Below are 25,226 nucleotides of genomic sequence, written 5' to 3' on the forward strand. Positions count from 1 at the left end.
TTGCCCTTGTAAATCAGATTCTGTAGTCTCGTCATATAAGGTTAATGAAGGCAGAAAGGTTACCTACAAAATCAATTAATTTTATCATACAGGTTAAGAAAATGACACGTCCTGGGAAAATACTAGATTAAATACTGAATGGTTTTCAGGTAACACACATGGGAGAAGAGGAGCCCAGAAAACCAGAAGCAAATAGATATTTAATAAATATACTTATATTGCATGTTAAATATCAAACTGTTAATGGTGCTAACAAATGTTGTCCAGAAGAGAATTTCTAATATGTCTATAAATATTTTACTTTATGGAGGGGCTTAATTCTACCTCACTGGGTAGTAAAATAAACCTTTAAAATAATGAACGTGCAAGTGTTGGATGTAAGCTATATTGGACCTACAGCAAAAAAAGAGAGATTATGTAAATTATTTATTTTTTAAATTGTGCACCTAAAGCTTTCATTATAATCTTAATCATATTTCAAAGTCATTTAAATACAAAATACTGCATAATAATTTACAACTGAAATCCATTTTCTATTGTAGTTTAGACATAAATCAAAATGAAAGGTCAACAAGATTTTAAAATTTCTGTCAATAAAATAGGGTCAATATAATTTTGTATTAAGCATTTAAATGGAGTGTTTGACACAGCAATTCTGACTTGCTAATTGCAAATAATTCCAATATTCATTACAATACAAATGTGAATGTTTTACACAATCTGGAATCATAGTGTACTGTGCATCTGTTACATCACCAAATATTTACTGAAGGTAAATACAATGTAACACAGGACTTCATAACAAAGAAAGGATTCTGCATTAACCCTCAAGCGGGCACGCCTATGTATAAAGTGCGCCAACAACAAATAGCATTGCCTTTTATCGTTCCATTGTTGTTTTACAACTGCGAACTCGTACCTATTCCTTCATTACTGCTTCACCCAGCATAGCGATGATAAGTTGTGCTGTCATATGTCCAAGTGAGCAGCATTAAAATAAAATAAAATACGCAGTGTAGTGTGTCGTCTCAGTGTACAAAGTGCGCCACGTGCATGTAAGTAGTATTCCCTTCACTTTTATTTCGTTACCTTTTCAGCAATGCAAAATATAATGCGTAACAAGCAAGTTCTTGTCACTCTATGCAGGGCAAGATCAAAACTGACCGACAATGAATTCGAGTAGCTACTCAACAAGGATCCAGGGTTCAACACCAAAAATTTTTTAAAAATATTTTTACTACTTTCAACTATACACGAATCTGGAACAGTTGATGAAGCTACAGGTAAACCAGAGGTAGTTTTGGATTACAATGTAACAAAGGGAGAAATCAACAAAGTCGATCAACTGGGAGGTGCATATTCCGTCGCACGTGTGAGGAGAAGATGGCCATTGGTCGTATTCTATGCTCTAATGGATTTAGCAGGAATCAATGCTCAAATCATGAGGCAAATCCAAAAAAAAAAAAAAGAAGAGAAGGATTTTCCCTCAAGAAGCCTCAGCTAGTGTGAAGAGCTAAAAATTCCTTCACTTCCTGCCAAAATAGCAACTTTCCTCAAGAAATACAAAGAACCACAGGTTAAAAGAACTGAAGAGCCTGCTACCAACAAGAGAGGACAGTGTGTAACTGTGCAGATCTAAAGAAATTGGATAAGTGATACTGTCTCATAATTGATTGTCATTTTATGTCATTTTATATTGTAATGAAAGTGTGTTGTTGTGCAGTGTGTGCTTGAGAAAACCATTGGGCCAGATGAACATAAGTCAGCCCGTCAGCTGCGGCAACATAGTGATACAATGAAAGTTTATTTTATTACTGGAATTGATTAATTAAGCAGTGATTTGACTCATATAATGTAAGTTTATCCTATCTTTGTTTATTTAAACTGTGATTTAACTCAAAGAAGTTTACTTTTTTTTTAAGTATTACTTACATGCGTACAAAGTACACTGTGCACCCGCTCGTGTTATAAAAAACAGCGCGCCCGCTCAAGGGTTAAGAAATGCTGTTAAACTCCATACATATATGTGTGTGAAAATTTACATTCAATCAGCAAGATCATTCAGTCGATTAGTATGGAATTATTAGACATTCATCCATTTATTAACTTAGTTTATGCACATAACTTATTTTGTCTTGAAATGACACAATTATGCCACTAAAACCAACATATTATCACCTTTAAAATCTTCCTTTCTCTCGCTCACTCATAGAATGGAATGTTAATTAGCTAGATAACACTGGCCTTTATAAAGAAAGGAACAAATCACAAAAGACTGCTTTAAAAGTTAAAATTTTAAAAAAATACTTTAAAATATAATAGTCTGGCTAACTAAACAAGAAACCTGAGTTGATGTGAGAATGAATACTACAAAAAAAGTAAATCTAAGGAATAACATTATCTTTGAGAAATCTAGTCACAATACAATTGGCAAGTCGCTTCATAACAGATTTAATAAATGCTACTCAGTTTCTGAAGATACCTCACATCTGCAGTACATGTACTAAATGATCACCCAAGCTCACAATAAGGATAGGGAGAGACTACTATTTGTCCTTGAACCACTCAATCTCTCTGTTTTTTAAACAGGATGGCGGTTAGAAATATAGTATACTGTATACTAATGAAAGGCATTAAAATTACAAATACTGCTGCGAGTAGATAGTTTAGGCTTGGGGGCTCATCAACCTACAAGAACATTGGCTCGAGTGAAGAATATACACTGTAGGAAACCAATGAATCTTAGAAGAGAATTTTGAAAACAAAACAATTATAGGAGTGCCACCCACCAGGGTGATAGTGACTAGGAATTAAGCACAATAAGTAAATACAATTTCTTTTGAAAACATCAATAATTTTAATTCAGAAATGTTTTTGGGTTTTTTTTTTTTTCATTTATTTCAAGCACCAACTTTAAAAAATATAAGTACTATATGTATCAGTTACTGCAACCTATCAATGCAGAAAATTTAAGGAACTGTAAATGCTCTTATGATGGTCTATTATTACACTTTCCACTTGTGCTAATTTAAACATGTTATTTTTTATGTCTAATTTTTAATGTTGAATAATTATTTGATATTTTAATTCCCAGCTAAGTTTTGAGAGCTGAACACACAAATTCTTTGGTATTATGTTTCTTTATAAAAGAAGTTATGCAAGTAAATACAGTTTTTTTTAAGATGTCACAAGTTAAAAGAACATTTAAGTCCTATTTCAGTCACTCTGTGTAATCATCTTGATTCCCACATAATTTCTTCACCAATATCTTTTGTTCCGAGAGGTACCATGTCTCCTCTGACCAGCAAATAAATGTGTGACTCCACACGCGTGTGCGTGCGTAAGAAAAGGGACCTCTTCTCGGTCAACAATTCACAAAAGAATTGTAAAAAAAAAAAAAAAAACACTTAAGAGAATAAAATATCAAATTTTTGTTTTTGATACCTATGTATTGCTTAGACCGTCATCTACTCACTGCGTGAATTTAAAAGCCCTCTGACAATATTCACTGCTAAAACGTGAGATTTAATACCAAGGGACCACTTTACGCATCGCAAGCGAGGCTCCACCCACTTACTCGCTTGTGCTCATAGCTGCGCAAGCATAAGATGAGATGACTTGGATATCTTATGATAAATAAAGCCTTTGCTGGGCACTTTTAATAAAGGTAACAGGTTTCATAAACATCCTGTCTGCTCCAAACATTTCCGATACCGATGCAGTCTTTCAGTGTATTTCATACTGTGGAGAAGTGTGCGATGAATGCATTAGTATGAAACCAGTCAATGACGACAGCTACTAAGAGAAAAAATTATGACAGGAAAGAAACACATTTAACACTTCAGAGGGCAAGAGGTTTGTCAGTCATTCTTTCAATTTGTATTCACTTCTGGCTCTAAGAGGCTAAAAAATTTAAAGGAACAATTCAAGAAAGAAGGGATGCAGCCTAAAATTCACCGAGACGTATTATCTCAGATAAAATCTATTCCTTTTGATGATCGTAAACATGCAATTGACTTTATGACTAATTTCAGTGAACAAAATGCACTTGTCATGCCAGATCAGATCCCTACAAAACTAATACTCTGACAGTTGTAAATCATTAGAGAGAATTCCTGTATCACTCTCGTCCTGCTATCCCATCTGGCGTACATTTTGCAGTAACATAGTAGATCAGAAACCCAAGACTGATCTTTGTATGACTTGTAGAAGCAATCGAACTGTAATAGGAAACTGTCAATTATGGATGAGGAGGAAAAAATAAATCTGATGGAGAAGACTATACATCATCTTAATCACATTCAAGCAGAGCGGACTGCTTATAAAAACACCATAGACAATTGTAGATAAGGGAACACAGCTGTAACACATACAACAGCACAATGCATTATAGTTTTCATTTTGCCCAACAGGTGTACTTACCATACGATCCACAAGTTGGACCCATTTTCTTTCTTACAGGCTACAAAGTGGGTCTCTTTGGTGAAGCGTGTGAACTACTTAACAAATTGTTTTGTACATTATTCCAGAAGCTTGTATTGCAGGTAAAGGAGTAAATGCTGTCTTATCTCTTGTACATCACTTCTTCAAAAAATGTTCAGTAGGTGAGGAGCATTTAGAATTCCATGCTGATAACTGTGCTGGGCAAAATAAAAACATCTTAATGAGATACCTTATGTGGAGAGTTATGACGGGAAATAACAGCTGATGAAAAATTTCATTTTTGCCAGAGGGACACACAAAATTTCAACCTGATTTGTATTTTGGTTGTTTCAAAAGAGCATTCCGGGGAAAATGAAAGTGAAGTTATTACTAATATCGCCCGTAAAAGTTGTCAGGTTTCTAGCTCTATTATTCCTGTCGCTGTAGGCACAGAATCCAGAAATGTAACAATTTCTACTTATGGCTGGCAAAACAAGTTCCATGCTGAAATGAAAAACATTCCACAAATAACCCAGATACATCACTCTGTGTATATGAAAGAACACTCTGGTGTAGTGTTGACAAAGAAATCCATAGTTTCTGACAAAGTATCCTACTCCATACTTCCAGAAGATCCACCGCCTGACTTCAGTGACCTTCCACAAGTCATCAAACCTCAAGGAATTAACATCAATAAACAGATGTATCTCCATGAAAAAATTAGACCCTTTGTATCAGAAGATAAGAAAGATATACTATGTCCTGCTGTAACATCTTTCCCTGTTCCAACAATGCCGCCACCAACCACCTCAAGTGAAAATCTTACGAAGCCAGTTTCTGTTTCTCCTCCTGTGCCAATAATTACACTATCATCATCTTCTTCAAAAAGTGTAACGCTTAAAAAAAAAAAAAAGTAAGGTTCACAAGAGAAAACCACCAACTCCAAGAAAATTTTCCCCCAAAGAAGCGGTCTCGACCCACCTGCAGCTACTGTGGAGAGTCACAACATCGGGACCAGACGGTGAAAGGGCATATAATATGCCCAAAACGCAGGCCTCAGGATGAATAACTGATATTCCTGTCTTATGCTGGCTGTGATTAACAATCATTAAGGTATGTGATAATTTTTATAAAATGCAGTAGTGTTGCAATTAGTTGTCTTCAGTGACCTTCTACAAGTCATTAAACCTCAGAGACTTAGCCCACGAAAATATTAGACCATAAATAATATGTTGGTAATTTTCGTTTAAAAAAGTCTATGACAGAATACCGGTGAACATGAAAATGTAAACACCAGCGTAACTTCCGAATAGTTTAGAAGTTATTTGTGTCATAAAGTAACCAAATTTTTAAACAGCTCTACTGAAAAGTTATGAAATCTTATGTTGTAACATTACATTCTAATTTAAGGCCTTAATTTCTTTTGGAGGCATTCAATTACATGATATCAGTTACATATTATGGAACACAACAGTACTTTTATCTCAATACCCAACATATGGTCCCTTTTCATATGCACGCACACATATAAGGACAATATTTAACACAAAGTGTCACAACACAATTCCTTAGGAGCTTTAACTAAGAAACAAAGAGGTTCTTTTATCTCCATTAATCTCACCCAAAGATTGAATTATGTAGGTGAGAAGAGTATAAAGGTGCAAATTCAGCTTTGAAAGCCCATCACATGAGAATTTGCTGAAGATAACACTTCTTAAGAAATTAACTTTTGTGATTTGTTCCTTTAGAAGAACAATCTTATAACAATGAACTTCTTAGCACAATATCCTATAACAATCATATAAAACTATGTCAAAAATACTAGGCCAACTGCACATTACAGATGCTTTATAACTAAATACATAACAATATTGCATTAAACAGTTCAACATGATCATTATACACATTTTACTCACTCATAGTTTAATAATTAATTGGAAAACTTACATAACTTTCAATACTCAGTCATACATTTAATTTCTAGGAATTCTGGATATTAAGTAGCAGATGGTATTTAGGGCTTATGTCATGAAATAAGACTATTAATGAAATTGCTCAATCACAATTCTTCCCAAAATATGATCTAGTTGTACTGTATAGGAAACTCTTTAATTTCATAGTCAACATTTTTTAATATTAAATTTAATACTCAATGCCTTAGTAATAAAACATCTTAATCTAGGTAGTACAAACTTTTCTCCATGAAAATTCTTTATGTTGCACAGTCCACCGCACCATAGTATAAAATGGAATTACAGAACTTCATTCACCATAACAAAATAGTGCATTTTCAGAATCAATAAATAGGAGAGCAAAAATAAATAGCAACACTGACAGATGAACTAAATATCTGACTTAAGCCTCATTTAGTCTTCTTATCTTCTTCTTGAATACTACCCAACTCATCTTGTCGTGATTTATCAACAGGATACAACCTACAACAAAGTATAAAATTAAGATGAACTCTAAGCTGATAAACTAAGGTATGCATTAGGGACCTACTTAATGCTAAGAATTACATTAAAATCAAGATCCCTTTCTTCATAGCTATGACATAATTGAGGAGTGGAAATGGAAAACCACGTAAGTGCCACAAATGTCATTTTGAGGTTTTTGTTACGACATGAGCCTGTGTGTTGTGGTGATCCCTCTGAAAAGGATTCATGTACCAGAAACATTTATATTCATTCCAACCACGGTACACAGATAGCGTTAGCATTTTGAGCAAACACTAGTGCCAGTGACCGTGGCCTGGAGAGTGACGCAAGTGCCTAGGGAGGTCCGGTCATCAATGTGTGTAGTGCCGCAGCTCGCACCACACTACATCGCACCAGCCAGTGCTGTTACAGTGGTTGTGTGACACGTTATTACACTGTGTGTGTGTGTAATGCAGATGAACTGACATGGAACCTCATACGTCTTGGAAGGTTTACAAACCAACGATAAACAAAGAGCATAAGGAGAAACGTACCGCTGGTAAACCTTACACAACATCTACAGGTCGTGAGATTCCTGGCAAGAAAGTGCCAGCAGAACAACATACATGTAAGTGTAAATATGCTTGTAAGACGTTACTATGCGAGTACAGGGTGAGCCTGTTCACCCAGTTCTACACTTTTTGCGAAAATGAGCAAAGTACATACCTTTTAAATAGACTGGAACTTGTGAACGTAAACAGAAGATGACACGAAACATACAACCATCCATCAGATAGTAAGAGAGAAGTAACAGTGTGCTACAGTGTCCCTAACAGAAGAGGTGAGCATGTGCAAGTGTGCAGTAAGTCGTTCCAAGGAGATTTTTGCTGTGATAAATCAGCAGCTTTGGACACTTCAAGAAAAGAAAAAGAAAGGTGTTATGGTTTATGAAGACGGAACGGTGAAAAGTGAAGGCTCAAACAGGCATAAGGTTAAGTTCACCACAAATGATAGGGATCTTCTAGCATCCTACATCTGGTGGAAAACCGTATAAATTCCTTTCCCCGAGAAGACAGTCATTACGGTAAGAAGAAATCGCAGAAAGAATATCTCAGTCCGGATTTAAGTTACCACCAGATGTTTACTGTGTTCAAAGAAAAGTATCCAGACAATAAGGTGACATACAAAACTATTGTGGCGTCTTCAAGACCGATTTTAAGACACTCTCCATTGCTAAACCCAGAACAGACACTTGCCAGCGTTGTGACAAGCTGCAGACCACTGTGAAAGCCACTTCTTCAGTGTCGGAACAACATAAGGCCAACAGTGAACTACAGCTACACGCAGAGCAAGCGGAAAAAACACAAACACTTATGAAAAGAGATATCTGTGATTCTCAGTTACCCACCAGTAGTACCTGCACAGTGAGTATGGATATGCAACAGGTTCTGTTTGTTCCTACCCTCAAGCATTCCAGCATGTTTTACTCATGACAACTAGCTTACTATAATCAATGTATACATGATTCAGGCACCAATGACAGTTTCATGTGCTTGTGGGATGAAGGGAGCGGAGGTGGAGGGGGTAATGAAATATCATCTTGTTTATTCAAAGTGATGACGTTCCGATATACAAACAAACGAAACGTTGTTATATGGTGTGACAACTGCGCATCACAGAAAAACAGGATGATGATAATGGCACTCATTTATTTAATTGCTAAAGACCATTTTGATACTATTGATTTAAAATTCTTAGTGTCCGGACATAGTTTCATGACATGTGACAGGGACTTCAGTCTCATTGAGAAAAGGAAACGAGTAATGAAAACCATGATCCCAGATGAGCTAGAGGCCGTTATTAAGTCCGCAAGACCAAAAAAAAACCATTCAAGATAGTTAAAATGGGTAAAGATGATTGGTTTGACTTTGGAGCTCTCGCCAATGAGTACATCAATACTACAAAGTTGCAGCTCAGTAAAGCCTCACACATTAGAGTAACTGACACCCTAAAGTAATACATGTCAGAACGTCATTCGATAGTGATTGGGCGTCATACAAGATATTTAAGAAAACAAAGAAAATGCGGGGGCTTCCTCCACCATCACGGCTTCCCCATGTTCAGAAGCATCATCATACCAGTGCAGAAAAGAAGAAGGATCTGCTGGCGCTCTGCGACTACTTAGATGTAAAGTATAGAGATTACTATCGTCAGCTGTGTCGAGAAGAAACCGTGTGTTCATAACCAAGTACAGTGTAACATTCATATAAGGATATTATCCACTTCATAACACGTCCTGCATGTATTGTATGTTTCGTTTCATAATGATGATTAAAGTGTTCTTTAACATGCTCTATGCTGTATAGGAAAGATACTTGGTGTGTCGTTCAGTTACAAAATGTGCGCAATCATAAAACTTAACTGGAAATGTGTCATTTGTTTACCCTTTTCACGTTAGATAGTATGTAGGCTTACATCACAATGTATGAGAGATAATATGTGATGAATACATACATATACCACTCAATTAAATGTTCCTAAATGCACTGAGTACGTTCCAAAACAGAATGACAGGTCATTCATTATTGTGTTGCGTAATGACCTGGAAAACGTCACATGTGCCAGCAGAATGACATGGAGAACAATGTAAGTGGCATATTCTTGACAGCAATCGTTTTGTCCGTACTTCTCCACTAGATACCTTCTGGCACTTAGGTCGTTTTCCATTTCCACTCCTCCATTGTTTTAAAAGGGAATATTGTGTGGATGGCTATTGGTCCTTGATATGACAATCATGAATGATAATAAAATGAGAGAACAAGAGAAATAAAGAAATATCATTAACCTTCAAAGATTATACCCCAATACATCTAATTTGCTGGAAAATATTAAAAATGCCTTTAGGAATACTTCAATTTCTAAAACAAACAAATGTGAGGTCCTTGACGCTATAGTGATTTCTATACATAAGGTATATTAGATATTCAAAGGTCAGGTCAGGAGCACCCTGCTACCATATGTGACAGTAGACCGTACTACCTGCGACTGTCTGGCCGAGGGTTGGGCGGCCATCACCAAACCTGACAAAGTAAGGGAGAATCAATGGCTAAGGGTGGAGGAGTTCACCCTTAGGAGCGTTCGTGAAACGTTTGTGTAGGAAATGACACAGAAATTCACCAAAATGCTGCTACCACATAGTCCACTGCACTAATGCTACTTTCGTAGTATAAAATGGAATTACATAATGTATGCTACTGGTAAAAACAGAAAGTTGCACTTGAACTAAATCAAGAAAAGCATTCTGGGAGCCAAAATTTAGAAAATTTCCTGAGGTTGAAAATGAACTGCTTCACTACGTGAAATGCTTATGTGATGATGGATATGATATTTCACATGATATACTACAATTTAAAGCATGTGAAACAGAAACAGAGCAGGGTATTAGCTATATGGAACTGAACATTAGCTGTGGCTGGATAGCCGACTCATTTCAGATGACAAGGAAATGGCAGGGGAGCATATTTGGCTATGAATGGAATCTACAAACTTTCATACTTTTGTAAATCTTGAATAACATGTTATGGAACATAATTAAATGCAATCCACTACGTGAAATCATGAGGCTTTACCTATTTGCCTACTTTTTCCTTGACACAAAAGTAAGCTTTCAATACACAAATTAATTTAGGCTTTTTTGCCTATAATTGCCTACTTCAGCCTGCAACATTGTCATGCTGCGTAGCCATGGGCACAATGAATTTTCAGCCAACATTGCTGTTCATAGTTTGTAAACATGGTGAACACCCAACACAGAACAGTTTAGAGCAGCAACTCCCACAAGACTGGCCTCTTTCCACCACAGCATAACCCCATTTCTATGGGAAGGCGATTCTGCTGAATGTGACACAGTCAAGAATATAATGTAAAAATTTCATACTTTTGAGTTTTGATTTGTGAATAAGAAATATTTTGGGTTCAGAATGGAACAAACATTGTCTTAACTCGAGTTGTGAAGGAATGTGTGATGGCCTACTGTGGTCTGAAGGGACCAGAGCATGTGCGGTGTTGGTTGATAATTTTATCAGAATAAAAGTCGTTAATTAGGAGAAAGATGGCATTTGTATAAAACATTTGTGATTTTTTTTCATTAATTTCATTAAGATTGTAGTTAGGATTAGTGTACTGGTCTAAGTGTATAAAACATTTTTCAGTGAAACTGAGCAGGGTTCCTTTTGATATAATTTTTAGGATTTTCATGTCTTGTTCAATATTGGAAAAGTTGTGTTTGAAGTGAATCAGATGTTATCCTATAGCAGAAAAGTGGTTCTGTTTAAGAGTGTTCATGTGTTTGATGTAATGGGTACTGAAATCCCTACCTGTTTGTTCAATGTAGCTAGCTTTACAATTAATGCATTTCAGTCTATAAATACCTGAATGATCATATTTGTTGGAAGTTTTTAATGCCATTTTCAAATTACATTTTAAGTTAGTGATGTAGTAAATGCTGGTGGTAAAAGATGCATGCTCACTTTTAGGTTTATTTTCTTTAACAAGATTGGATTTGTGTTTAATTTTGTAAATGATCTTGTCTATTAAAACAGTCATTCTTGTGTGAATTGTGTTTACTCTATTTCTGTTTTAAGGTTTTCAGTTGACAGCTCTATGGATCACACTGTAATAGGCAGCTCTTTATTGGGCATTGAGGTGAGTGGAGCTTTGGTTTACAGTTTGAAGTGTTAGAAAGTGTTTTTATTTTTTTTTAATGATTTGTTGATTTAAAATTCTTTATTTTACATTCTCCTTCATGCAGCATCTTGAAACACATCTTAAATGAATACAAGTTAACTTTTTCAGTTTTATCTGAATACTGTAGTGAAATCATTGAAAGTAGATCATGGCCAGTGTCTCACGAAAGTAGATCATGGTCAATGTCTCAGCATTTGCATCTGTTAATCGTCGCCTCCTATCACTTACTATGAGACTACATTTTTTAAACGACCTTTCAGAATCCATACTTGAACATGGATACTACATACTTTTTAATGCAGTAGTTGCATAGTCTCCATGAGCAAGCCTTAATCCCATGAGAATCTCTGAAACATTCACACAATCTTCGTAACGCAGTTGGATTTTGATGGCAGTCAGGTTAATGCTGTGAGTATCTAAAAACTGTTGAAGACTCCATCCTCTTCAGAAATGGAGAATTATTCTTAAACTGGAGTCGTTCTGTAGGATGATACGTTCTTAGTTGCATGCCGACAATTAAACGACGACTTGATGGCTTCTACGGTCTTTCTGGCTGGTTCCATGGTCCATAAAGTCCTGACTTTTACTAGAGCTAACTGGGCAACATATGAAGTTTGAACTTAACCATTACCTGCCTCTTTTGAGGAAGCTGTTCCAAGTTCTGGAGGACTGTTTGGTTGCATACTCCACCATCGCCTAATAGTTTGAACTTCACTTCAAAGGTCATCTAACTTCCCGGCGAGTACATGAATTCATGGGTACTTAGATCCCTCCAAGAAACTGATGATGCTTGTTGGTTGTTGTTTGAAGGGGCCTAACATCTAGGTCATTGGCCCAGTACCTCCAAGAAATTAAGCTACTCTATAAGAGAAGCACCAACAACAGAACCATACACTGCTTGTAATTTCATAATTTGAATTGTTGAAGTCTACACTTCTTGGAAAAAGAATTAACCATTGAAACTGATCTTGGTACTTTGTACATTTTTTATATTCAGTACATCTATTCAGTATCTCTTTCTTGTATACATTGGTACCTCTTACACGAATGAATAAATGAAAAAAGAATTTATAATTTGTATTGTTGAACTCAGTGCTTGTTGGAAAAGTCTGACCCCAGAATTTGAATGTTCCAGTGTTTTGAAAAATGATACCATATCTTCCCCACATGTGTGGCCATATACACTGCAGCCTTAAACCAGGAATACCATCTTGTACACACACACGCATTGGGAGAGCTAGAATTTCATCTTCTTCTGTTTTTCATATTTCTCTCTTAGAAATGTAGCGTAGTTGCCTTTTCCTTTTTGTGTATTGGAAAAGGCATTCTTTGTCTTTACTATAGACATATTCAATTCGTCCAGCTCGTTTTCAAATATGCAACCGACAAGATTGACTTTATGCACCCAGCACTGGGTATGGCCTACTTCTTCACTCAGTACTTGAGGAGTAGTTACACATTTTGTCGTGCAGCATGCACAGTCCGTAACTGCTGCCGCCACACACTCCCATTCAATTTCGTAGGAATTTGAAGTATCTAATATAGCATTGGCACAATTTGTGCTATTGGCATAATCTAGAAAAACAAAAGCAGCCAGATGGGTGTTCATTTCAGTTTATGGTACTGATGGATGAAGTATGATGTTTAAAACACACTTACCATTCTTATTAGTTTTTTCATCACATAGCAGAAATGCATCTTTGTTTTTTAACTCTTCCTTAACCCTTTGAGAGTCAGGTTTCTTAATCCACTGCACACCCCAAAATTTAGGTTATTGCACATGTTTGCAAAACAACCCTAAAGAGGCATTATATTTTAACGAAACAAATGTATTTAACATAGCATTTAAAGATAAAAATTTCATTGTTCCGTATTGAAATTATTAACATTAAAAATTAAATAATTGAAGTTCAACCAATTCAATACATAAAATAAAGAAATGTAGTAATTACATTCTTATTTAAATGGGACCGGTTTCGACCTTAGTCCAGGTCATCATCAGCCGTAAAAACAAGTAGGCAAAATCACACAATGTTTATGAATATTGGAGAAATGGGTCAGATTCACACTCTGTCAGGCACAAAGTCACAACACTATCAAATAATGTATGAAGATTATAAATAAACTTGAAGTCGCAGACGAATAGATTTGTAGAAGCAAACCACCAGTTCTCGGTGATCAGCGCGGCACATTCAAGGTCATGCGCTGCGTTCTCGAACGCCAAAGTAGAGTGGAGAATGTCTTGAAGGTCCAATATTTGTCTCGGTTGCGGGAAGTTAAGTACGTATATGAAAAATATACGACGCAAATCAGTATAATTGAATGAGAACTTGTGCTCTTGCTAAGTTCTTGGAAAACAGTTGATTTGAAAAAAACAATTGTAAAGAGAAAAAAATGTAGTAAAAAGCGCAATATCGGAAAACAAATGAAAACTTATATGCACAGTGCGCTATTTTTTAAATTGAAAAAATTATTAGGACATGATTGAAGTAGTCGAAATTGGCGCAAGACAAGAGTTAAAATTTGAAAGAGGAGAACCGAAATGAAGGTCGATTGTTTTTTTTTTTTTTATAGAGAAGGTAGAATAAATTAACAGAGGAAGAGTGATAGTGAAAAAAGAGAAAAAATAAAAGAGATTGAAGTTAGATGGTATTGAGGAAGGATAAGATAGGGAAAATGAAGGAGGGGTAGTTTAGGGTGGGTTAGGAGGGTGGGTTATTGGAGGTAGAAAATGTGGGTGGGAACTTTGTAAGGCATGGAAAATAGAATTGGGGTTTTGGAATTTGGAATTTTTGAGAAGAAGAATTAGGAAGTCAAAAAGGATATTGTGTTTTTCAGAAATGTCGTTTAAATTGAAATTAGGGTTGAAGTACTGGTCAAGGTGGATAAAGCAATTTTCAGTAATGTTTAAGAGGGGGCCTTTGTTAATGATTTTAAGTATATTCATGTCATTGTTAATACTGGTGAAACTATGCTTGGAGTCTTGTATGTGCTGTCCTATGGCAGAGAATCTGTTGTATTTAATGGCGTTGACATGTTCAGAGTACCTGATATTGAAGTTGCGGCCAGTTTGTCCGACGTAGGAGGAATTGCAGTTGTTGCATTTGAATCTGTATACACCAGATTTAGAAAAAGCATTAGACTTATTTAGAGATTTAGAGTTGTGTAAGATATCAAGATTTCTATTATTAGTTCTAAAAGAAATTTTCATGTTATGTTTTTTAAAAATATTAGTTATTTTATAAGCATCCTGAGTGAAAGTGAAGGTGGAAAAAGCAGTTGGTTTTATTGTGTCTTTAGATAAAGTGGTTTTTGGACGGTGTTTGAATTTGTTGATGATGCGGTTAATGAAGGAGTTGTTAAAGCCATTAAATTTAGCAATGTTGCAGATGGTGTTTAATTCATTATTTAAATCTTTTTTGGACATAGGGGTGTTGAAGGCACGAAAAATTAAGCTGTTATAAGTAGCACGTTTATGAGCTTGGGGGTGCGAAGAATCTTGTCTTATTGTAGTTGCTGTTTGGGTTGGTTTTCTGAAAATTTTGTAAGATAAAGAGGAAGGATGTCTAGTAATAGTTAGGTCTAGAAAATTAAGAGTTTGGTTGTGTTCTGATTCGAGGGTGAATTTAATGTTAGAGTCCAAGTTGTTGAGATGAAGAAGTGTAGAGGCTGCGTTGGTTGATTCCTCATTTAATATTACTAATGTGTCGTCGACATATCTCGCCCAAAAGAGGATGTTGGAGAAATTATTATTATTATTATTAATTTTAGTGTTTTCTAAGAAGTCGAGGTAAATTTCAGCAAGAATGCCAGAAGCTGGTGAGCCCATAGCCAAGCCATCTTGTTGATAAATGGTGTTGTCAAAGGTAAAATAATTATTGTTGAGAACTAATTTTAAAATAGACATGAAGTCTTGAATTTCAAGTTTATAAGTAAAGTTACTGAATTTGTTTAGGTTGTTGTTTATAATGGGGAATAATTTTGAAATTGGAATACTAGGGTACATGTTCACAATATCAAAAGAATGGAGAGAAAAATTTGGTTGGATTTCAAAATTCTTTAATTTGTTGATTAGATCAGAAGTGTTTTTGATAGATTTGTTGGATAAAAATCGATAATTTTTTAGTAAAAATGTTTGGATAAATTTAGAAGTGTTGTATAGGGGACTGGGTCTGTAATTGATTACTGGACGGATGGGAATGTTAGTTTTGTGAATTTTAGGGAGTGCTTTGGCAGTGGGTAGTCCTGGGTTCATGTTTATTAATTTAGTTTTTTCTTGATCTGTGAGGAGAAAGGAAGCGTTTTTTAAAGTATGTTTGAGTAGGCGTTGGATTTTTGAGGTTGGGTCTTTATTTACTATAGAAAAAGAAGGGTCACTGAAAAAGTTTTTGGTTTTATCTAAGTAGTCAGTTTTTTCCATTATGACAGTAGTGTTGCCTTTATCAGATTTGGTGATAATGAGATTATTGTCATTGATTTTCTTTTTAAGATCTGAAATGATTTTATTATCTTTAATTAAATTATTAATATTATTATTATTATTATTATTATTATTATTATTATTATTATTATTATTATTATTATTATTATTAAGAGAAGTGTTTTTGTTATTGTTAATGAAGACTTTTTCGAGTTTCCTTTTTACTTCATATCTGATTTCATCTTGTACATCTGTTGGCATTTTGTTAATGGCTATACTGAAATAGCCATTAACAAAATGCCAACAGATGTACAAGATGAAATCAGATATGAAGTAAAAAGGAAACTCGAAAAAGTCTTCAGATTCATTATTGAAATAGCCATTAACAAAATGCCAACAGATGTACAAGATGAAATCAGATATGAAGTAAAAAGGAAACTCGAAAAAGTCTTCATTAACAATAACAAAAACACTTCTCTTAATAATAATAATAATAATAATAATAATAATAATAATAATAATAATAATAATAATAATAATAATAATAATAATAATAATTTAATTAAAGATAATAAAATCATTTCAGATCTTAAAAAGAAAATCAATGACAATAATCTCATTATCAACAAATCTGATAAAGGCAACACTACTGTCATAATGGAAAAAACTGACTACTTAGATAAAACCAAAAACTTTTTCAGTGACCCTTCTTTTTCTATAGTAAATAAAGACCCAACCTCAAAAATCCAACGCCTGCTCAAACATACTTTAAAAAACGCTTCCTTTCTCCTCACAGATCAAGAAAAAACTAAATTAATAAACATGAACCCAGGACTACCCACTGCCAAAGCACTCCCTAAAATTCACAAAACTAACATTCCCATCCGTCCAATAATCAATTACAGACCCAGTCCCCTATACAACACTTCTAAATTTATCCAAACATTTTTACTAAAAAATTATCGATTTTTATCCAACAAATCTATCAAAAACACTTCTGATCTAATCAACAAATTAAAGAATTTTGAAATCCAACCAAATTTTTCTCTCCATTCTTTTGATATTGTGAACATGTACCCTAGTATTCCAATTTCAAAATTATTCCCCATTATAAACAACAACCTAAACAAATTCAGTAACTTTACTTATAAACTTGAAATTCAAGACTTCATGTCTATTTTAAAATTAGTTCTCAACAATAATTATTTTACCTTTGACAACACCATTTATCAACAAGATGGCTTGGCTATGGGCTCACCAGCTTCTGGCATTCTTGCTGAAATTTACCTCGACTTCTTAGAAAACACTAAAATTAATAATAATAATAATAATTTCTCCAACATCCTCTTTTGGGCGAGATATGTTGACGACACATTAGTAATATTAAATGAGGAATCAACCAACGCAGCCTCTACACTTCTTCATCTCAACAACTTGGACTCTAACATTAAATTCACCCTCGAATCAGAACACAACCAAACTCTTAATTTTCTAGACCTAACTATTACTAGACATCCTTCCTCTTTATCTTACAAAATTTTCAGAAAACCAACCCAAACAGCAACTACAATAAGACAAGATTCTTCGCACCCCCAAGCTCATAAACGTGCTACTTATAACAGCTTAATTTTTCGTGCCTTCAACACCCCTATGTCCAAAAAAGATTTAAATAATGAATTAAACACCATCCGCAACATTGCTAAATTTAATGGCTTTAACAACTCCTTCATTAACCGCATCATCAACAAATTCAAACACCGTCCAAAAACCACTTTATCTAAAGACACAATAAAACCAACTGCTTTTTCCACCTTCACTTTCACTCAGGATGCTTATAAAATAACTAATATTTTTAAAAAACATAACATGAAAATTTCTTTTAGAACTAATAATAGAAATCTTGATATCTTACACAACTCTAAATCTCTAAATAAGTCTAATGCTTTTTCTAAATCTGGTGTATACAGATTCAAATGCAACAACTGCAATTCCTCCTACGTCGGACAAACTGGCCGCAACTTCAATATCAGGTACTCTGAACATGTCAACGCCATTAAATACAACAGATTCTCTGCCATAGGACAGCACATACAAGACTCCAAGCATAGTTTCACCAGTATTAACAATGACATGAATATACTTAAAATCATTAACAAAGGCCCCCTCTTAAACATTACTGAAAATTGCTTTATCCACCTTGACCAGTACTTCAACCCTAATTTCAATTTAAACGACATTTCTGAAAAACACAATATCCTTTTTGACTTCCTAATTCTTCCTCTCAAAAATTCCAAATTCCAAAACCCCAATTCTATTTTCCATGCCTTACAAAGTTCCCACCCACATTTTCTACCTCCAATAACCCACCCTCCTAACCCACCCTAAACTACCCCTCCTTCATTTTCCCTATCTTATCCTTCCTCAATACCATCTAACTTCAATCTCTTTTATTTTTTCTCTTTTTTCACTATCACTCTTCCTCTGTTAATTTATTCTACCTTCTCTATAAAAAAAAAAAACAATCGACCTTCATTTCGGTTCTCCTCTTTCAAATTTTAACTCTTGTCTTGCGCCAATTTCGACTACTTCAATCATGTCCTAATAATTTTTTCAATTTAAAAAATAGCGCACTGTGCATATAAGTTTTCATTTGTTTTCCGATATTGTGCTTTTTACTACATTTTTTTCTCTTTACAATTGTTTTTTCAAATCAACTGTTTTCCAAGAACTTAGCAAGAGCACAAGTTCTCATTCAATTATACTGATTTGCGTCGTATATTTTTCATATACGTACTTAACTTCCCGCAACCGAGACAAATATTGGACCTTCAAGACATTCTCCACTCTACTTTGGCGTTCGAGAACGCAGCGCATGACCTTGAATGTGCCGCGCTGATCACCGAGAACTGGCGGTTTGCTTCTACAAATCTATTCGTCTGCGACTTCAAGTTCATTTATAATCTTCATACATTATTTGATAGTGTTGTGACTTTGTGCCTGACAGAGTGTGAATCTGACCCATTTCTCCAATATTCATAAACATTGTGTGATTTTGCCTACTTGTTTTTACGGCTGATGATGACCTGGACTAAGGTCGAAACCGGTCCCATTTAAATAAGAATGTAATTACTACATTTCTTTATTTTATGTATTGAATTGGTTGAACTTCAATTATTTAATTTTTAATGTTTAACATAGTATGTTAACAAGACATCAAACAACTAGTTTGAGTACAAAAATTGTGAAACATCATTTTTAGTAATGTTTTTTGGTATGAAAATCCTGAAAACAAGGTGCAGGGAACAATTTTTTACTTGCTTACTTAATCTGCTTACCCTCCAGGGTTGGTTTTTCCCTCGGACTCAACGAGGTACCCCACCTCAACCACCTCACGGGCAGTGTCCTGGAGCGAGAGACATTGGGTTTGGGGATACAACTGGGGAGAATGATCAGTACCTCGCCCAGGAGGCCTCACCTGCTATGCTGAATAGGGGCCTAGGTGGGGGATGGGAAGATTGGAAGGGATATACAAGGAAGAGGGAAGGAAGCTGCCGTGGCCTTAAGTTAGGTAGCATCCCGGCATTTGCCTACAGGAGAAGTGGGAAACCACGGAAAACCACTTCCAGGATGGCTGAGGTGGGAATCAAGCCCACCTCTACTCAGTTGACCTCCCGAGGCTGAGTGAACCTTGTTCCAGCCCACGTACCACTTTTCAAATTTCGTGGCAGAGCCGGGAATCGAACCCGGGCCTCTAGGAGTTGCAGCTAATCACACTAACCACTACACCACAGAGGCGGACAACATTTTTTTGAAAATGTCAATTTATGAACAATTTTTCGTCAGTGAAACATTCTGAATTCCTGACTTACTGCCATCGAAGCTAAAGCGGTTGGCGCGAGTTGGTTAGTTATAGTCTTGTCTTCCCAAACTCTGTGATTACTAGGCGCTTTATTTACATTCGCTTCGGACATGGCGGCTGTAAGACCTCATCCTCACTTTCATTTAAGTCTTCGCCACTTGAATTATTTCCAGATACAACTCGTACATCGTCTTCATCACTGTCTTCAAATACTGAACAATCACTTTCAGTATTCATAAGAATTTCACAAACTGTATCGTCGCTTGTAAGCAAGTGAACTCGACTTCGCGCAGCCATGTTCAACTGTTTGCAATTGACTCGCTAAAGCTGAAGACATCCGCTTAAAAACATTTCCAGCACTCCCCGTGGTGATAACAATAATCTAACGACTTCAAAATATAGCCAACAGATGTAGGTAGGTATCCGTTTTTAAATCGTTGTCCAAAGACATACAGTTACGAAGATATATCACTTCAAATTCCGACATGCAATATATTGCACCGTACCCACAGTGGCACTTACCGCTACACGCAATATATTGCGCCGTGACCTTCAAGGGGTTAATTTCTGCCCTCCTCCTTTCACTGATAATGGGGATGTATTTCTGACGGATCTGATTTGCTGGTGGTAAATCTCCACTTCTGCCAACATACTTATTACGCCAAGTATGAACAGCAGGATTGTCTAGCTTCTCTACTGGTAAGTTAGCTTTCACAAACGTAGTAGTAGTGTCCAAAATCAACACCTCCTTCGAATCCTTCATGCAACAAGCATTGATAATGTTTCTTTCAATGTAGCCACTCTAGTATCACTAACTTCAAGACGCAAAGTTACTTGGTGTTTTGAATGCTTCTCCGATTTACAATGTTTATCTAAAGTACCTTTCCTGTGATAATCTAACCAACAATCGTAATATTTACACATTAGAATACCACAAGAAATTATAAATCCTTCACTCTTATATTCTTTAAGTCTGTCCGCAGCAGAAACTGCTACCTTCGGCATTTTTTAACCCAATTTTGCGATGCCTAGTAACAAACGCTGTTATCACGTGGTTGATTGTAGTAACATGCCAGTATATAGTCAGAACTACATGCAAAATTTACTTCTAAATTCCTTTCATAATATTTAAATTACTTCATGTCTCATCTTTGCCTACTACTAAGTTTGGAACTACCGCGATGAACATGTGGTCACCAACTGATTCACGAAAATAACATACTAGCTTCGATGATAATGCACAATTTGTGCCCCTTTTTTTGTCAAATTCCACTCAGGATCATAAAAAAGAGAACACCTTGAAAGACTTGAGATAAGAAGATCATATTCACAGGACATGTTCAATAGTATGTTCTGCAGAAACGATTAGCAATTCAGTCACCTAGGTTCAGCATGTGTCCTGTTGCCTAGTAGGTACTGGATCCTCCATGGGCACTGATAACTGGTTCCATGCATGATGACATCGACGCATATAAGGCGTGAATGGCATCCTGGGGTATAGCCATCCCTGATGCATTCACTTAGTTCCACAGTTCATCTTTGGCGGTTGGCATTGGGTCACAGCGCTGCACCCATCATTTCACCATATCCCACACATTTTTGATTGGCGACAAGTCCGGTGATCAGGCGGGCCAGGGCAACAGTCTCACATCCTGTGACAACAAGAAGGCATGTGTTCGTGCAGCAACATGTGGTCGCGTACTGTCCTGCTAAAATATGGTTTCTGGGGTGTCGTGCAGAAAGGGTATGGCTACGGGTCACAGGATGTCATTCACACAGGTCAAACTGGTCACAGTGTCCTGCACACACACCAACTGTGATTTGTGGTTGTATCCAATAGCACCCCACACCGAAAGGCCTTAAGTTGACACTGTATATCTTGTGCGAATGCAGTCAGTGTGATGCGTCTCCCCCTGTCTGTGGCAAACCAAAATGCGGCTATCATTTTCAAACAAACAGAACCTGGATTCGTCCGGGAAACACTATCTACTACCTTTCCTGTCCCCAGTGATGTCGTTCCATACACCACTGCAGTCTAGCATGTTTATACTCATTAGTCAAAGGTAGGGAGAGAAGTGGACGACGCGCCGGTAACACAGACCTTAATAAATGGCAACGGACTTTCACTCCTGATAGTGTATGATGTGTTACACTGTTCCACTGTTCGTCTACCGATGTCATTCCATGCCAATTCTCCACTGACAGCTCGGAACATACCACTTAATAATACCAATATAGTTATTCCATTACTTACTTACTTACTTACTTACTGGTCGGCGCTACAGTCCTTGTAGGTCCTTGGCCTCCTTTATCACCTGCCTCCATTCATCTCGGTCCTCAGCTTTTCTTCTCCAACGTTTAACTCCTAACTTTCTAAGGTCATCCTCAACATCATCAATCCACCTTTTCCTGGGTCTTCCTCTTCTCCTCCTTCCATCAAGTTTCCCTATAAACACCTTTTTTACGGTGCAGGTTTCTGCCATTCTCTGAACATGACCGGCCCACCTAATTCTTCCCTGCTTAATTTTAGCAACAATATCTGGCTGGCCAAACAGTCCTTGCAGCTCTACATTTGTCCTCATTCTCCACCCATCCTGCTCTCTTACTGCACCGAATATCTTTCTCAATATCTTCCTTTCCCACCGTAACAGCCACTGTTCTTCTCTGGAGGTCATCACCCAGCATTCTGAGCCATACATAACTATTGGTCTTAGTACTGTTGTGTATATTTTAATTTTTGTATTCCTGCTGACATTCCTGGATTTAAACATATTTTGCAAGGCGTAAAAGCATCGGTTTCCACTTGTTATCCTCTCCTGTATTTCCACGGAGGTTTTATTGTCCTCTGTTATTATAGAGCCTAGATATTTGAAAGATGTGACTCTTTGATATTCCTTCCCATTTAATCTTACTGGGGTCCTTCCTCTTACTCCCTCTGTATCTCCCATCTTCATATATTTTGTTTTGTTTATATTCACTTCTAGTCCTAGGTCCCGTGCTTTCCCTTCTAATACTGAGTAGCTCTCTTCAAGAGCTCTTTCATTTCTTGCAATTATTGCTACATCATCAGCATATGCTATCACTTGTACTAATCTGTTCAAAATGGTTCCCCCTGGGTTGATGGGCAATTCACGGATTACTTTTTCCAATGCTAGATTAAAAAGAAGTGTGGAAAGTACATCTCCCTGTCTTAGTCCTCTCTCCACTAAAAACTCCTCTGACAGATCTTGCTCCACTCTCACCTTGCATACCGTTGTTTTCAAAGTCATTTCTGTTAATCTAATCAATTTCCTTGGGATTCCAAATTCTTTCATAATCTTGTAAATTTTACCCCTATCTAGACTGTCATATGCCTGTTTAAAATCAACATACAGCTGATGTAGCTGTTTGTCATATTCATAAAATTTCTCTAGCACTTGTCGTAATATAAATATCTGATCCAGAGTAGAGCGATGTTTTCTAAAACCTGCTTGGTAATCCCCTAATATTCTTTCCATCCATAATTCCAATCTTAAGGCTAGTACCTTACCAAAAACCTTGTACGTTCCATCCAGCAAGGTGATCCCTCGATAATTTCCACATACTGCCTTATCTCCCTTTTTATGTAATGGGTAAATTATACCCAATGTCCAATCCTTGGGTATTTCCTCCTTTGTCCAAACCTCCTTAATCAATTCATAAACAGCCATTTCTATTCCCTCTCCCCCATATCTCAACAGCTCTGACTCCATTCCATCTTCACCTGGGGCTCTATTATTCTTTAATGCATTAATTGCAGCTTTGACCTCTTCTAAGTCTGGCTCTTTTACTGATTCCTCTTCCAATTCTCTTTCTTCCCCATCAACATTTATATTTTCCTCCTCTCTATCATCTTCATTATTTCCATTGAGTAACTCGTAAAAATACTCCTGCCATCTTCCAAGCACTTTGCTTTTATCACCCAGAAGGTTTCCATCTTTATCCTTGAAGAAAACAGCTCTTGGTTGAAACCCTCTCTTAATGTCTTTTGTTCTTTCATAGAACTTTCGTACCTCGTTTCTATCCTTCATTTCATCCAGTTCTTCGATTCTCTTTCTTTCAAAAGCTCTTTTCTTATATCTACATATCTTATCTGCTCTTCTTCGTTTCTCTCTATACTCTTCTACTGTTTGTCTTGTTCTCCTTTGAAGCATTCTGTTCCTAGCATCATTCCTCTCTTGGATTAATGTTGAACATTCCTCATCAAACCATTCTGCTCTCTTTACCAATTTCTTCTTTCCCAAGGTACTATCTGCAACTTCACTGATAGTTGTTTTCAGTATCTCCCATTTATCTTCCACTTCTCCTTTCTCCCATAATTCCCTTTTTATTACCAAAGATTCAGCTATTTTCTTTTTGTATTTCTCTTGCAATTCCTCATTTTTTAGTCCTTCAATATTGTGCTTTGCCTTTCTTGTTACTTTTTCCGTTCTTGCCAAATCTATTTTTTGTCTGTACTTGACTCTAACAAGATAGTGGTCTGTATCTGCATCAGCACCTCTGCAGCTTCTAACATCCATAATATCTGATGCATGTCGCCTGTCTATGATAACATGGTCTATTTGATTTCTTGTCACACCATCTGGTGAAATCCAGGTCTCCTTGTGAATGTTTTTCCTAGGATGCCAAGTACTTTTAATTATCATCTGCTTTCCACTCACAAAATCAATCAATCTCAATCCGTTATCATTACTTACTTCATGCAGGCTTTCTTTCCCTACTAAGTGTTTGTACACTTCTTCTCTTCCAATTTTTGCATTTAAATCTCCAAGGATAATTTTTACATCATGCCTTTGAACTTTATTAATTTCTTCCTCCAATTTGGTATAAAATGCATCTTTCTTCTCATCTTCTGCCTCCTCAGTAGGGGCGTACACACAAAACACAGTTACGTTGAAGAATTTTGCCCTAATTCTCACAGAGCACATCCTATCATTGATTGGAGTAAAGTTGATCACGCTTTGCTTTACTGACTTATGTATGAGGAATCCTGTGCCATTACTGCCTGCTTTTTCTCCACTGTACATCAAAATATGTTGTCCAGACATCATCATCCCTTGCCCTTTCCATCTTAGTTCCTGTAGAGCTGCTATTTTCACTCCATACTTATCCATTTCATTCCTTAATACTTTTAACTTGCCAGGTCTCTTCAATGTCTTAACATTCCACGTTGCTAATATAATATCATTTTTCCTTCTCTTTAGCCGTTTTTCTCGCCGGTTCGTCACCAAGTTTTCCAGTCCTGCATTATTCATTCTTAAGGTATCCGTAACAGTTGGTTTTTTTACGAGGTAGGGGAGTTAACCCTACGCTCAACCCCCAACCTGGAGGACCAGGGTATCAC

General features: G+C 36.3%; 1 protein-coding gene across 2 annotated transcripts in view; it reads right to left on the reverse strand.

Annotated features, from left to right (window-relative positions):
- Positions 1-413: 413 nt before the first annotated feature.
- LOC136877546 (lipid scramblase CLPTM1L) overlaps positions 414-25,226 on the reverse strand; it is a 306,831-nt gene continuing 282,018 nt past the window's right edge. For both annotated transcript variants that reach the window (XM_067151673.2, XM_067151672.2), the window contains one exon: positions 414-6,857. In XM_067151673.2, coding sequence (XP_067007774.2) covers positions 6,785-6,857 — 73 coding nt within the window. In that variant the 3' untranslated portion in view covers positions 414-6,784. The remainder of the gene's footprint in view (positions 6,858-25,226) is intronic.

Source organism: Anabrus simplex, chromosome 7 (assembly GCF_040414725.1).
Source record: "Anabrus simplex isolate iqAnaSimp1 chromosome 7, ASM4041472v1, whole genome shotgun sequence".
In the NCBI taxonomy this organism is placed as follows: domain Eukaryota; kingdom Metazoa; phylum Arthropoda; class Insecta; order Orthoptera; family Tettigoniidae; genus Anabrus; species Anabrus simplex.